Source organism: Citrus sinensis, chromosome 5 (assembly GCF_022201045.2).
Source record: "Citrus sinensis cultivar Valencia sweet orange chromosome 5, DVS_A1.0, whole genome shotgun sequence".
NCBI classification, from domain to species: domain Eukaryota; kingdom Viridiplantae; phylum Streptophyta; class Magnoliopsida; order Sapindales; family Rutaceae; genus Citrus; species Citrus sinensis.
Genome location: NC_068560.1, coordinates 21,522,811 through 21,538,903, shown reverse-complemented (window position 1 = coordinate 21,538,903; position 16,093 = coordinate 21,522,811). Strand labels below are relative to the sequence as shown.

Genomic DNA, 16,093 nt, shown 5'->3' with positions numbered 1-16,093 from the left:
GGTTCGGAGGAGCCGGAAAGTTGGGTGCATTGGCAGTTGTTGGTTTCATATCATACAAGACATTAAAATGATATTGATTTCGCTTGTATTGTGCAGGCTGAATGGCTTTAAGTTTGATAATCTGAAGCATACGAATGAGTAAAAACTTGGAACGAGGAAAACATGTCTTATGTTTGGATATTAGCGAGTGCATTAGCTTCACAATGAATGACCAGATAAGGGCAGAGAGGAACAAATGCTCGCTACTGAATCCCCAAAAGCCTCTTAACAATCATCAAAGAATTAACAAAAACATTGCAGCCATTATTGTAGGCCATACGCTGCGTCAGAAGGATTGGCTGACCATGATTTCTCCTCTTAAAAAGCTAAAGTTCATTCGCATAACCGAGCTTGTTACTAATGTGGGCACAGATAAGCACTTTAAAAGAGTAATACTGGTTAAGCAGTGAAGGTAGGACTACAATGACTTTTTGAAGGCACTAACATCTTACATTGTGACTTTATCTTGCATCAAGTCAAAGTTAAAGCTATGATTATTTTGAGATCAAGTTCAGCATGATTCTTTTTTTAATCATTGTTCTTTTTAATTTAACTGGTGATTTTTTTTTTTAATATTTTCTCACTTAAAAATCTCCTAAGCTCTAAATAAGTCTAGTTATGCAAGTGTGGAATTGTTTAGACATATATAAGTTGTAGAATGTTGTAGAAATTTCTAAAATCGAACCGGGCTTGTTCTCTTTGGCTCTTGATTCCTGGAAGTCCGAAAATTTGCTTTGATGAACATAACAAAATTTTGCACCATTTAGGAGTTGATTATGCCTACCTGCTCGAACATTTACAAGCGAACCATCGCTGGTTCTTCCACATGCAAGCACCTCTGGGTCTCTTTGCGGGTTCTTCTTTGATCTGCTTCTTCTTAGATCACCAGAAATTCGCCTCAGGTAACTTAAATAACATAGATCTAGTTTTTAGTAGGGACTAATTTGTCCATTTACATAATGTAGAACCAATTTTCATTAGTGAATAATTTGTCCAAGTAAAATTCATGTTCGAATTCTTCATTACCTTTTTTTTTTTTTAATTTGGTTAGCTAGCCCAAAACTTCCGAAGCACACTTTTTCTTTGTAGAAAATGAAGCACAGGAATTGAAGAAACAAAAGAAAACATAAAAATTGGGCAAGAAAGTATGCGAATTAGCTAAGAAAGTGTAGGAATACACTGGTTATAATACATAGTTTTGAAATTAAGATTCAACCTTATTTAATAAGAATCTAATGCCATGTTACATCTCAATTTTTGTGCTTCTTTTCAACTTTGAACCTTTAACCGGCATTAACATTTAAGTTAGATCCATAAAAATTAGAGACAAAAATATCAACTGTTTGAATGAAAAATGAAGATTCCTAAGAATATTCACCGTACAGTGCACAAATTACCGGATCTAATTTTAAAATACATCATTTTAAATTTAAGATTCAACCTTATTTAATAAGAATCTAATGCCATTTTGCATCTCAATTTTTGTGATTTTTTTCAACTTTTAACTTTTAAAAGGCATTAACATTTAAGTCGGATCCGTAAAAATTAGATAGAATAAATCTCAGTGTTGGATGGAAAAAAAAGATCCCTTAGAATATTTACCGTACAGTCCACAAATTATTGGATCTAATGTTGTTGCCTTAGGTCAATAGAGAAAGAAATATTTCATTTTGTCATATATTCTTGGAAAATAATTGGCAGGAACCTCGAGCAAAATGGGCATCGGCAACAATGAGGGCAGATTGGCAACAATGACGACAGATTAGTAGGAGATCATGGTGCCAATTGTTCAATTTCTAGGTGATATAGTTTTATTGTTTTAAATTACGTTTTTATCCTACACAACATCCCGTATTACTAATTACGGGCGCGTTTATGATTTGAGGTGTTGTATCTTTTAAGTTACAACTACTGTGGAAAAAAAAAACTATAAGCATGAAACAAAAGTTAGTAATCTATAGTAAATGTAAATTTTAAATAATAATTTTGATAAAATTATAAAAAATATAATAAATTTTTTATTATACAAGTGAAAAATCATATCAACATATTTTCTAAACTACAGCAGTTAGTATTTACCAAACACTTTAGTGCTATAACTTAAAAGTTACAGTTGGCCAACTTTAGTCTCAAACGCACCCTACATTAATCGTTACATAGCCATATTACTATATTGTGTTAATTGTTAGGTAGCCCAAAAGCATGGGTAGATATCAAAGGAAGAAACTAATAATTAAGGAGTATTCTAAGTAATTAGTATTATGATGATGTTGTTGGGTGCTAGACCTAGGATAATAAGTAAATAGGAAGAATAATAAATGTCAAGTCATTTTTAAACATGACAAAGACCTATAATTTTTCTAAATTCTTTTGAGTTATGTTCTGTAAATTTTAAATGCTTTAACTAATGTTAGATATCTCAATATTCAAGTTTTAGGGGTTGTTTGTTTTTTAACTGAAGTCTGAATCTTAATTTTTTTTCAGACATTTACAGTTTTTTTTTATCACTTATATATGATTATAAGATGTTTATATCTGAATGGAAAAAGTTAAATATTCTTATTTTTACCTTAATAGCAAACATCTGAATGAAACTTTAATATTCTTTCTCATTAATACTCTATTAGATAAATTTAATTTCTATTACTAAATTATCCTTTTATTATTTTTTATTTATCCTTTTTGTGTACGTGTATTGAACTATTATTAATTTTTTTTGTCAATGAAAATTTTTAATATAATAGAACTTTAAGTGAATGTATTTTATAATAGGTCAATCTCTCTGTATTTATATTTACTATTTACTATTTTTATAATAAATTTTAAATTTTATTTAATACATTAATTTTAATTCCAATGATTAGACAATTATTGATTGACTTATATGATTAATAAGAAAAAGTATCAATATAATATACAAAAAATAACATTATAAGTATCATATGTTAATGTAGAAAAGTACGTGTATTTGATATATATTTTACTTTTCATGCTTTGTTAAGATAAAAATTATCAATTTTTTTTACTAATCAAATAATTTATTTATAACTTGTCATGTGTTTATTCAATAAATAAAAATATTGTTAATATTTATGAGGTTATTTATGTTAAAATATCATATTTTAGATGTTTTCCTTTTGAAAAACAAACAAGTTAACACTTATATTCAGATATTGAAAAAAAAAAAACATATCATTAAGATATATGTATTCATGCCTATTTAGATTTCAGGTAAATTCAAGTCCATTCAAATTTAAGCCAAATTCAACAAATACTACCTTAATTTAAGTCTCAGCTAATGTGATATTCATTAATGTGATGGTAAAGTAAAGTAATAATTAATTTTGCATTCATCATCCAATACATAAGTGATATTACGTTTATGAGATGATCAAATAAAGTAATAATTAATTTTATATTCATCATGCAATGTATGAGTGAAACATGACATTGTGACTAAAGTTAAAACTCAAATATTGAGTCGCCAAGCATTATTCAAATTCTTTTGAGCTCATCAATATGCTAAGCTTTCGTCAATTAAATTCAAATTCTTTTGAGCTCATCAATATGCTAAGCTTCCGTCAATTAAATTGAAGCTTAGACAGAGATTAGGATAATTTGAAGTTTTAATTCTTGCAACAAACACAATGCCTTGTAACAGAGTTTGTATAGTATTATAAAATTAACCCTAATCCTACTCTATTGCTTTTCAGAAGGTGGTTTTAAGTATTGAGAAGCTTTCTGAAGAAAGTTTAAGTGCAATAGGCAAAAAGAGCCTTGGTCGCAAAACCAAACTTTCATGGGAAAAAAATGATTCAGTTAAAGTAAAAATATTTCAAAGACTACAATTATCATCATCATCATGCGTGCTTCAACAGCCTCACATCATTGTTACCTTTCAACAAACAAATGTTATTATAACATTGGAATCACATCGCCATCATTTTGCTGTGTTTAAAGCAAACACATTAGGTACCTATAGACTATAGTGGTAAAACACTCTTATCGAAATGGAGATTCTCACTCTTATTTAGAGTAGATTTGTTAATTAAATTCGATAGATCCCAGCTTGTTACAAACTGTACAAATCTAATTCGGTGGACTTTGATTGTAATATCGATAGAATATAATATAAAAATAAAAGGACCGTTTAAAACAAAAAGAAGAAGAAAAAGCATACCCATTAGAATAATGATAAAACTATGCAAATGATCATGGAAACTAGTAAGAGTTGTAGCTGTCATGCTTTAGGTAAACTCATTTTCATTATTGCTTCCTTGTGTTATCCCAACCTAAGGCTGATTACATAGACCAGTTAACTATTAAAATTTTTAAAGTAATTTGACTTTTCCATAAATGATTAAAGTTAATTACTATCTTTAAACAATAATAATGATAAATGCTTTAAATGATAAACCGGCAATAATATTTAATTTAGATTTCAATTTAGCAGTTAACTAAATAAAATTACTTCAAGCTAGTTGATCAGACTACTCGTAAGGACAAACAACACATTACTATTCTTTTAACATTAAGCTCACCTTTTTAATTTTTCTTTTATTTCCCCTCAAAAAAGCTTAAGTGGGAGGGTACCACATCACTCAACCAACCATCTATCTAAGATGAAAGTGGCTTGTATGTGCATACAGATGAAATGAAATTAGAAGCACTAAATCAAAGGTAAGAGATAATTATAATTAGTGCAACGATTTTTTTTTTTAAACTCTGATACTTATTTGAGTACAAATTCTACTAAAATGTTTATTTAGATTCTAACTATTTCATTAGTTATTGAGGATAAAATTTGTATAAAAAAAATTCAATAATTTTTTTACTAAATTTTGAAACGTACACATCCATTTTGAAAATTATCGATGATAATTGGAAGAGAAACTGAAGATCACAACCTTATTATTGAATGTGGGTGGAATTTTGTCATCTTGAAGCCATAAATGAACGCCATAAATGTGAAAAGTAAGCGAACGGACCAACAAATTTTGTCTGAATTAATCTGTTGACAAATGGTCTTTTGGACCTAAACCGAAGAACAGTCCAAGGTATGTAAGGACCACTCTATTTGGTAAGCAATTTACTTGCTACTCATATATATTGATCTAATTTGTGGATGGCAATAAATAAGAAAAATTGCACTTCCATTTTGACCACTTTGCTTCCAATATTAAAAAAAAGGAAAAAAAAAAACTGCACTTCCATTTTCTTATAATATCAATTATTTATAAGTCTTTTGGACTAACGTAGCCCTAAAATTAAAAAAAAAATTCCCAGTTATTCTTTTACCCAATAACACCTTCCATCATCGTAACTACACCGTGTTGAGTTCCTTCACTTCCAGCATTTCTTGAATTTCCGGCAAATTTCTTCACTTTCGATGTTGTTTTCGCACGAATTACAACCTTGATTTTCAACGATCTATCACAAGAATAAATAATAGAGCATATTTATCTCTTATTTATATTGTTACTATCTATAGATATACTACAATTTGAAATCTATTGAAAATTGGGATATATACTTTTTATACAACTTTTATTTTTCTGTTTCTTTTTTTAAACCATTATTAGAATTCTTCATTCGTTTTATTAAGGTGTAATCTTTTAGCTTAAATTATAAAATTATATTAATATTGTGTTTTAGATTAGAAAATTTTTGTACATGTTATAATAAATAACTAACAACATTTTCACCCCAAAAAATAAAACAAGTTACAAGTTCCTATACTAAAGAATTTGGTATTTGTACAATTACAACCAATAATAAGAAGATGTACAGTAGCTTATGGTGGTCCTGATAGCACTAGATTTGCTTACACAAAGGTGGTGGAGCTGACGGCTGAGTAGCTGACAGCGCACACTAGCCAAATAGCCCAAAAAAGTACGGCCCGTTTGTTAGATTTTCATTTTGATAACTACTTCATCGGGTAATTTTTAAAAATCTTTTTTGAAGTTTGAGTTTGTTACAAATAGATAGTGAGAATCTATTTATTTATAAAAAATTTTCTACCATCAGTTAATTTTAACATTGACTGTTAGTTGACTGTGTAAAGATAATATTATCCTTAACAACAGTTTGTAGACTGACATAACTAAAAAAAAATTAAAATTATTGGTTATTTTACTCTTTTTAAATTATTAATATTTCCTTAAAGTTCCTATAAGAAATATAAAATTAAAAACTTGAAAATGAAATAGTCATAATCTTTACCTATGATATTGTAAATCTTTGGAATTAACAAGGATAAAATTGTCAAAAAATAAGATTTATGCTTTTCGCGCCAATAATTTTAGTTTTTTTTTAGTTATGTCAGTGTACAAACTGTTGTTAAGAGCAATATTATCTTTATACAGTCAACTAACGGTCAATGTTAAAATTAACTAATGGTAGGAGATTTTTTACAAATAAATAAATTCTCGCCATTTATTTGTAACAAGCCTAAACCTCAGGGGAGGTTTTTAAAAATTACCCCTACTTCATCACATGGCGCGTGCACTTTACCTGCCTCTGTTCTCTCTCTCTCTTTTCATTAAGGTCACTTTCCAGTTCGATGTCAATAATAATAATAAAAAAAATTAAATATTCTTTTTCCTGGTTGCGGTCTCCCTTACAATCATGTCACCATTCTATAATTGATGACTTCTGATCTATGCATATAAAGATTTTTTTCTTTTCTATTTCATTTTCTTTTTAAAAATAATTATAGTTGACCCTATGCACCAGTGGCTTCTTGGAGATGTAGTGAAATTTGTTTATGACAATTAAGATGATTGATTCCAATAAAGTTTTGTCCCACTTATAATAGAGAAAACTGTCTTTTTAGTATTAATATGATAAACAAAAAAAATAGCCATTGACTTCAACAAGTTTGTGTGTTCACTGATCATTTATATTTATATAAAATTTCATATTATTTACAAAAGAAAAAATAAAGTTGTTGAAGGATCCATCAAAGTAATGTTACCTTTTATAGGTATAATATTGTGTGTTCTTAAAAATAAAAATAGTTAATTTAATAGCGCTGTCATGATACGACTTAATAGTAAATAGTTCCAACTCTCAATCGAACTAATACAATTATGATAATTTTTAAATTAGTGATGGTTTTGATCCCAACTTGCCACTTGCAGTGTTGCTTAGCCGAAGTGGGAGTTAGGCGAGCGAGCAAAGTTCTTCTTGATTCAAAAAGATCGAGCGAGTATGATGTGTCTCTATTTGAGGACTTTTGGTAATGATAATAACTTCGCTTCGTGTCTTGCTAGAAGCCATACCCTATCTTATTAACAATCTTTTCTAAAAATTAATAAAAATAGAAAAAAAAACATTAACAGACATTAGATATTATTAAAATGTAAAATTACACATGTCCTTAAGAAGATGGTCCAATTAATTTGGCCTCACATGATCGATATTAATTTCAATGTGATATCACTATAAAATATATGATGTCAATATAGTATTGCTAGATATTAGAATGTAGTTCGATGGCATTGCAATATGCATTGTTCATGAATTTAGAAAAGTATGGTCTTAAATTGACTAAAGGTTATGAATCATGATAACTCATGAGTCATGACGTTCATATGGAGATGTCAAAAACTCTATGTTCAAATTGTTGCTTGGTAAACAAATAACAGAATCCAAATCTTGAAACTAGAACTTAGATGAGCATTTTGTAATGATGATTCATTCAACAAAAAGAAACCTAATGATCAGGGCGTGTCGTCCACGCGCTATTTTGCAGCTGCAGCGGGCAGCCAAAGCAAACGAAACTCGTACATCGTCATCACAAGTTGAGTTAGGTGCACACAACTCCAGTTAAAGACTTGAAACAAAGTTAATTTTTTTTTTGTTTGAACTACGAAGTAATTTTGAGTGGGTTTCAATTATGGGAGATATTTTTAAATTCATATCATAATTTAAATTAATTTTTACTCGTACCGGATTGATCTATATGAGGTAAAGTACTGTCTAAAGTGGTGACTCTATTCGAGAGCGAGACTTGAACCCCTGACTTTTTTTAAAGAGTGAGAATGCTGAAACATTCACACCAACTAACTTTAGTTTTAAAATAGAGTAAGATAGAGTATTCATGTGAGAGGCATGTATCTTACATGTATGTAAGATAGAGTTTGCCTTAAAATAAAGATAATAAACTGAGGAAGAAGTTAAGTAGTTAACTAAACATGAACTAACCATGGTTAGGGATGTTGGACTCTACTGTTGTTCGTGTCACTTATGTCATCACTCACCGCACAACACTCAAGTACTCAACTCAATACATTTGCAGTCACCTGTATTAGAGAGAATCAAGTGCTTTATATAAAGCAAGACATGATCTCATTCACAATTGTTATATGAAAAAAATAAAAATAAAAATAAAAAATCTCACAAAATTAAATAATCATATTACTAATTTGTCTAAGCTGAAAAAGCAAAGCAAAAGGTTTTGTTACACTGAGATAGAGAAAAGGAGGAGAATCTTTCATCTCTGGCTTGTGTTCAGCCTTCAAAGTAAGTTCTTGTCCTTCTTTATTCTTCTTCTTATTCACTGCTAATACTATGATATTTTACCTTCTGTTTTCTTTTTCGTTTTTCTCCTGTTTAAATGCTGCATGCTGTTTTTGTTCTTGCATGCTCAGCTGATTTGCTGACTGTAAATCATTTTCTTGCTAAAGATTCTACTTTTTGATTACTAAATTTGATTTGCTTTGCTTCGCTATTTTTGATCAAGCATGCTTTGTACTGCTAGGCCACCTTACAAGTTGCAGTTTTCGATTTTATTTAATCAGATTTTGCTTCTGGGTACTTCCAAATAATCTGCTAAAGTCTGCATCACTCGCAGTTTTCTAGTGACTCCATTCTGGGTTATGGAGAGGAGGTCATAAGGAGTGAGCTATTCTTATACTTTTTTGTTTACTGGGGAACAGCTGATTTTTGTGTGGATTTTTCTTTTACTAACTTGGGCTTCCAAAATCATGTACTGCAAGTAGAATCTCTTAGGCTTGGCTTAGTACACATAGTTTTCTGTTATATGATATACTTAACAGTTGGGATTCAGTTCTAATTGTGTTTTATCATGGGGCATTTTGTAGATTATTTTGATCTGATAAAAAAGGGAACCAACTTTGTCCTCTTGCTAATCTCAGTAGATCAAAAGTTCCTTGTTTGACCTCAAGATGGTTTCGAGGTCGTATTCTAACCTCTTAGATCTTGCTTCTGGAGATTTCCCAAATTTTAGTCGCGAGAAGAAGAGGCTTCCTCGAGTAGCCACTGTTGCTGGGGTGTTGTCTGAGATCGATGATGAGAACAGCAATAGTGTTGGCTCTGATGCTCCCTCATCTGTTTCTCAAGAACGGATGATAATTGTTGGGAACCAGCTTCCACTTCGGGCGCATCGAAGTTCAGATGGCAGTGGAGGATGGACATTTAGTTGGGATGAGGATTCTCTGCTTTTACAGCTGAAAGATGGTCTTGGTGAAGATGTAGAAGTAATCTATGTTGGTTGTATAAAAGAACAGATTGACTTAAGTGAGCAAGATGAAGTGTCTCAAACTTTGCTTGAAACTTTCAAATGTGTCCCAGCATTTATCCCTCCGGAGCTTTTTAGCAAATTCTACCATGGGTTCTGCAAACAGCACCTGTGGCCCTTATTTCACTACATGCTTCCTCTATCACCGGATCTTGGTGGCCGGTTTGACCGGTCCCTCTGGCAAGCTTATGTTTCTGTGAACAAGATTTTTGCAGACAAGGTGATGGAAGTTATTAGCCCCGATGATGATTTTGTGTGGGTTCATGACTACCATTTGATGGTTTTGCCAACCTTTTTGAGAAAGAGATTTAATAGGGTGAAGCTCGGATTTTTCCTTCATAGTCCATTCCCATCATCCGAAATTTATCGGACCCTTCCTATAAGGGATGAGCTTCTAAGGGCTCTTCTGAATGCAGACCTTATTGGATTTCATACGTTTGATTATGCCAGGCATTTCCTCTCATGCTGTAGTAGAATGCTTGGTGTCTCTTATCAGTCCAAGCGAGGCTATATAGGGCTCGAGTATTTTGGTCGGACTGTAAGCATTAAGATTTTACCAGTTGGAATTCACATAGGCCAGCTCCAATCCGTTCTGAATCTTCCGGAGACTGAAGCTAAAGTTGCAGAGCTGCAGGATCAGTTCAAGGGTCAGATTGTCATGCTTGGGGTTGATGACATGGATATCTTCAAAGGAATCAGCTTGAAACTATTGGCTATGGAACAACTACTCTCACAAAATCCTTCAAAGAGGGGTAAAATTGTTCTGGTTCAAATAGCAAATCCTGCTAGAGGCAGAGGGAGGGATGTACAAGAGGTCCAATCTGAAACTCATGCGACAGTGAGAAGGATTAACAAAATATTTGGAAGGCCAGGATATCAGCCGGTGGTTTTGATTGATACCCCACTTCAGTTTTATGAACGAATTGCTTATTATGTTATTGCAGAATGTTGTCTTGTTACAGCAGTACGAGATGGGATGAATCTTATACCCTATGAATACATAATATGCCGACAAGGAAATGAGAAGCTTGATATGACCTTAGGGCTGGACCCATCAACTGCAAAGAGCAGCATGCTGGTGGTTTCTGAATTTGTTGGATGCTCCCCATCATTAAGTGGGGCCATTCGAGTAAACCCGTGGAACATTGATGCAGTGGCTGAAGCTATGGATTCTGCCCTAGGAGTTTCTGATGCTGAGAAACAAATGCGACATGAAAAGCACTATAGGTATGTGAGTACACATGACGTTGCATACTGGGCTCGTAGCTTTTTGCAGGATCTTGAAAGGGCTTGCAGGGACCATATGAGGAGAAGATGCTGGGGAATTGGTTTTGGTTTAGGATTTCGGGTAGTTGCTTTGGATCCAAATTTCCGGAAGCTTTCAATTGACCATATTGTTTCAGCATACAAGAGGACCAAAAACCGGGCAATTCTTTTGGATTATGATGGGACTATAATGGTACCAGGTTCAATTAGTACAAGTCCTAATGCAGAGGCTGTGGCCATTTTGGACAACTTGTGCAGAGACCCCAAGAATGTTGTTTTCCTAGTTAGTGGGAAAGACAGAGATACTCTAGCTGAATGGTTTTCTTCTTGTGAAGGGCTTGGGATTGCCGCTGAGCATGGTTATTTTGTGAGGTATGAAGCTTTCTTTTCTGGCTCTACTTGTCTGTCTCTTTTTTTTTTTAATTTTTTATTTTCACTCTCGAAATGTAGATTCCTATTTGGTAAACAAATTATTGTCCATGGATACATGTGCTGGAATTCCCAAGAAAAGAATCTTTTCCAACAGTATAAGCTAAGAGAGATTTCTTGTTTAAGATGCATACCAGTTCCCCAGTTGCAAATTATTTGTATGCACATGTATATAGGATCAGAAGATTCTAAAAAGGCCAAGGCGTGGGCCATTTATCTATGACTTGTGTTGCATGAGAAAAAGAAAATAGAAATGAGAGAAGAAATAAGTCCAGAAAATGAAAGAGCTACTGAAGACCTACTTAAACAAAGATCTCAAGCCCGTTTCAATTGAATCACTGATAAACTTTTTAATCTCAAATGGTTATCGTCAACGTTGGGAAGCCCGGATTAAGACTTGGTTTGGAACTTAAAGTTTATTAGAAAAAATAAGTTCTATATATAAAAATTACATAACACTGTATGGGTTCTTTCTATGTGTTTTGTGTGAACTTTTATTCTATTTTCCTCTTTAAGCTAACTTGAAGACTGAGTATTTTTTATTGAGAGCTGAAAGTTTTGCAACATAAATTAATCCATCTGTGACTATCTGCCAGTTATATCTCTGCTCCTGCAAATTTGTGAAGGACAAGAGGATTATTGTCACTGTGCCATCTCACTTGACTGTTTCTCTTTTTCAGGCCAAATTATGGTGTGGACTGGGAAACTTGTGTGTCTGTGCCCGATTTTAGTTGGAAGCAGATTGCTGAGCCAGTAATGAAGTTGTACACTGAAACAACAGATGGTTCTACAATTGAGACCAAAGAGAGTGCCCTTGTTTGGAATTTCCAGTATGCAGATCCAGATTTTGGCTCGTGTCAGGCTAAGGAGCTCCTGGATCACCTGGAAAGTGTTCTTGCTAATGAGCCAGTTTCTGTGAAGAGTGGCCCGAACATTGTAGAAGTTAAACCCCAGGTCAGTGGTTTTCTTCTTTAAGTATCACTATATATTAAGCCATGGTATCATATATAAGGTTGTTTATATCAGTAACATGTTTTTTGTTGGCTTCATTCTTTTATTCATGATAAATCTAATTTAAAAATTAGTGTAACCCTTGTGTCCACCGTTATAGGTCAGAGATTCAGTTAGATAATCACATATTTCGCATAACTATGTCTAGTTGAACAATTATAAAATTGCATATTTTGATGATACCAAGCTCGCATTGAGTTTCAGTGATGAAGATAACCAACATTTATTTTATGATTACCCTTTACATTGGTTAATTCTCCTACAGGCTTTAGTATGTTACATTACATTGTTTCTGATAATCTCGGATACTAAGGAGAATATTGAGTGTTAAATGTCGGTAACATGTAAAAGAGCTGCTTTTCCCATTGCCCGATATACACTTAAATATCTCTGTCTGTGTTTCTCTCTCTCTCTCAAAAGATTGTGCAATTATATTCTAGAAAGGCAAGAAAACAAATCTTTCCCATTTTTAAGCTCCCTAATTTGATGGCTGATGGTTGATGCTGTAAGCCTTTGCACAGGCCATTGTGAAAATTTAAAGTCGCTAATTAATACAATTAGCATATGAAATCTTATGTTATGAAGGACTACATAAGGTTAATTTAGTTGCATTATTCACGAACATGTGACATCCAGTATTTCAAAAATTTAAAATGAAAATGCCCTGGCAAAGTGAGGGCATGAAGTTGGAAGCTTAGGTAGTTTTACAGAGAAACATATGGTCAGCCTTAGCAAATATGTAGCTTCATAAGTATATCAGGATTATGACCAAGTGATGATCCATTTTAACCCACCATTGAAGAAATATCATTCTTAGCCTGGACATGTTTCAGGTATTTGATTTCATGTTCCGGATTCTTTATATCTGAGGATTTCTGTAGCTGTAATGCTTCATATATCAGTAATGCTTTTAAGATGTGAAGATTTTATGCGAGTCTGATTCATTATAATGGTTAGATTTTAGACTTCATGATGGGGAACATAGAATTTTAAGAATCTTACTTAAGCTGGAAAAGTTGATAAATTGATAATTTAGTGTTATTGGCCAGAATATGATAATCTGTTCTTAGGGGGTAAGGTTAGTGACTTTATGCACATGTCTTAATAACCTACTTGTGTTCTCAAACAACTAAATAGGGTGTCAACAAAGGTCTTGTAGCACAACATCAACTTGAGACAATGCATCAAAAGGGAATGCTTCCAGATTTTGTTCTCTGTATTGGGGATGATCGGTCGGATGAAGACATGTTTGAAGTGATAAAGAGTGCTGCGGCTGGTCCCTCGCTGTCACCAGTTGCAGAAGTATTTGCTTGCACTGTTGGCCAGAAACCCAGCAAGGCCAAGTATTACTTGGATGACACCGCTGAGATTCTAAGAATGTTACTAGGTCTTGCCGAAGCTTCGGCTCACGATGCTTGTAAAGCTTCCCAAGGCTCTCAACGAGTGGTTATCAACAAAGAGTAATCCAGACCCATGCTGCCCTCTCTATGAGGTCTTCCCCAAGTGTCTGTCAACAAGCTCCATTCGGAGAGATCACTTGCATACTGCCCCATTAGGCCTTTCAGGTCAGCTGTCGAAAGTGATCTTTTCGTGGTTTAGATATAAGTTAAGGTACTCATCTAGTTGCATAGATTGTGTAGTCCCATTCCCAAGGATGAACTCGTACTCCCATGCTTCTTGTCCATGTCTTCTTATTGCTTTGCTAGTATTATATTGATTACTTTTATTTGTGTCTTTTAACTCTCTATGTTGCATATGAAAAAGTTATTTACCATTTCAAAGAAGTATGCTGTAGGTTTTAGTATACTATGGGCTCATGGACCATGCTTCATAAATGTACCAATGTGTTAGCGCCCCCTACTTAATTATGATGTTGTGTGCATTAGTAAAATAGCTCCTTTTTATATTAAATAAAATATTAGAAATTAAAAAAACCTACAAAAATAATAGTTTCTAAACAATTAAAAAGAAAGAATAAAAACAAATTTAAAAGGGATTATTTTATAACCGGACCCTAAAATCTGAGATTGAGGTTATAAAATATCCATGCATCTTTTGTGTATGTAACCGCACTCTTGATTTGCTCGATTGGGAAAAGGAAAATGGCATTTCACCCGGAATTTGTCTTTTTTGTGTGTGTGTGCATGGCTAATGGCGCATCTCTTAATTTAATTTGATTTTAACGGAATTTCAGACCAAATATTAATATATTCTTGTGAAAATGATAAGAAATCATCATCAGTCGCCGCATTTATTACTGCTATTATAGGGCAACATCGTCAACACTATCAGGTGGAGCCAAGGGCAGATCAACATCATCAACACTTAACAGGTGGAAGCCAAGGGCCGACAAGATGCCGAAGAGAGCTTTAACGGCTTGGTGAAGTTTTCGAAAGGACGAAGAATTCCCTCCGTTGGTTACCCAGGAGGAATTTCAAAACCAGGTCTCAAATCAACACCTGTCAATTAATAAATTAAAAACACAGAGATCAGCAGATAAAAGAAATGGGAAAGAAACGGCAGCACGGACGAATAGGACATTCAGCAATTAAAGTAAAAATGACAGTGATTTTAAAATTAAAAAAAAAATCATTTGGTACCAAATCATTATGATGAGTGTCGCTCCCACGATAATGGCCTTAATAAGGCTTGATAAAAAAGCCTGGTCGAGCTAGCTGCTAGCCCTTCCCATAAGGGCTTTGAACAAGAGCTGAAAAAGAAAAAGAAAATGATTCGGGTCAGGTAGTAATCTCTATTTTTTAAAAATATAAATTTATAAATTAAAATCTAAAAAAATAAAAAATAAAATCCCTTCATAAATCAGTGATGATTTTAAAAACGTAAAATTATAGTAATAAATTAAAAATTTTAATTTATCTTTGTTTTGAAGACAAAAATTTTTATCGACCCATCCTTATTTTTCCCATATCTTTTAAATAAAAATTAGAGTAACCTAAGTTTTTTTTAAAATAAAAAGAATAATGTAAAGATAATCAATTTAGAGAAAAAAAATTCCAAAATGTACCCTTTGATTTTATCAAGTTCCCCGGACGAAGCTGTGAACGTGACATACAAAACCTAATAAAGAAAAAAGTAACTACTGATTTCTACCAATACCACATCTTATCCAAGAATTAGCAGCAATATCATCACCTAAACTTACTTCACAAAATATGATCCTATTTTCCAAGCACGGTCCTAGAAGAGTAATTGGGATATGGTGCCATCTTTAATATTATTAATACCATCTTTCCTTTGATATCAAATAACTTCAGTCGACATTTGAAGCATTGCCCAGACAGGCGAATGAGCCAGTATCCACGTTGATGCTCATACAGTAATGAATGTCACATTCACACCGCCAGTGTCCATGAGCAATGTACAGGAAAAAGACTCACTCCCCATAACTTTGAGCTAGCAGTGGAACTTTACATCGCTGTCAGTGAAACAAGGGCACGAAGCAAGCCCGTATAATTAACAAGCAATATCCAAGCACCTTGCCTAAACAATCGGCAACAGTCGGAATATAGCTCAATAAGTGTGAACAATAAGATACAGTGAGAAATACTGACGGCAAGTATTCAATTTGGCTTGGAGCTTCAAACATCGAGTAGAATGGACTAATCTTATCAAATGTGACAAAAATGGATCTAAAAGGTTTAGTTTCCTCGGTGAAAAATTAGCGCCGCAAATCAATTCAACATTCCACAAAATTCTTTCTACTAATTGGAAATCTGGAACCGTTCAATTCAATGCTCAAATTTTACACTTGTGCCCATGGGTAAAAACATTGTGAAATAAACA

General features: G+C 33.0%; 1 protein-coding gene and 1 long non-coding RNA gene across 5 annotated transcripts; one reads left to right on the top strand and one right to left on the bottom strand.

The window, feature by feature from the left end:
• The first annotated feature begins 8,336 nt into the window (after positions 1-8,336).
• Positions 8,337-14,093, top strand: LOC102611843 (alpha,alpha-trehalose-phosphate synthase [UDP-forming] 5). Of its 4 annotated transcripts, none has more exons than XM_006471525.4 (5): positions 8,337-8,565; positions 8,844-8,942; positions 9,147-11,221; positions 11,959-12,232; positions 13,427-14,093. In XM_006471525.4, exons 3-5 carry the CDS (start codon positions 9,231-9,233, stop codon positions 13,751-13,753), a joined length of 2,592 nt encoding a protein of 863 aa, XP_006471588.2. In that variant the 5' UTR covers positions 8,337-8,565; positions 8,844-8,942; positions 9,147-9,230; the 3' UTR covers positions 13,754-14,093. The 4 variants fall into 4 exon arrangements, with proteins under 4 accessions (XP_006471588.2, XP_006471587.2, XP_006471590.2 ...); XM_006471524.4 differs by having other exon boundaries at positions 8,844-8,990; XM_006471527.2 differs by having other exon boundaries at positions 8,823-8,942.
• A 340-nt stretch (positions 14,094-14,433) lies between these two features.
• On the bottom strand, positions 14,434-15,448 carry LOC127902465 (uncharacterized). Its single transcript, XR_008054754.1, has 2 exons — positions 14,890-15,448; positions 14,434-14,748 (listed from the first exon to the last, which is right to left on the bottom strand). It is a non-coding gene; the product is annotated as an uncharacterized LOC127902465 (long non-coding RNA).
• Positions 15,449-16,093: the final 645 nt, after the last annotated feature.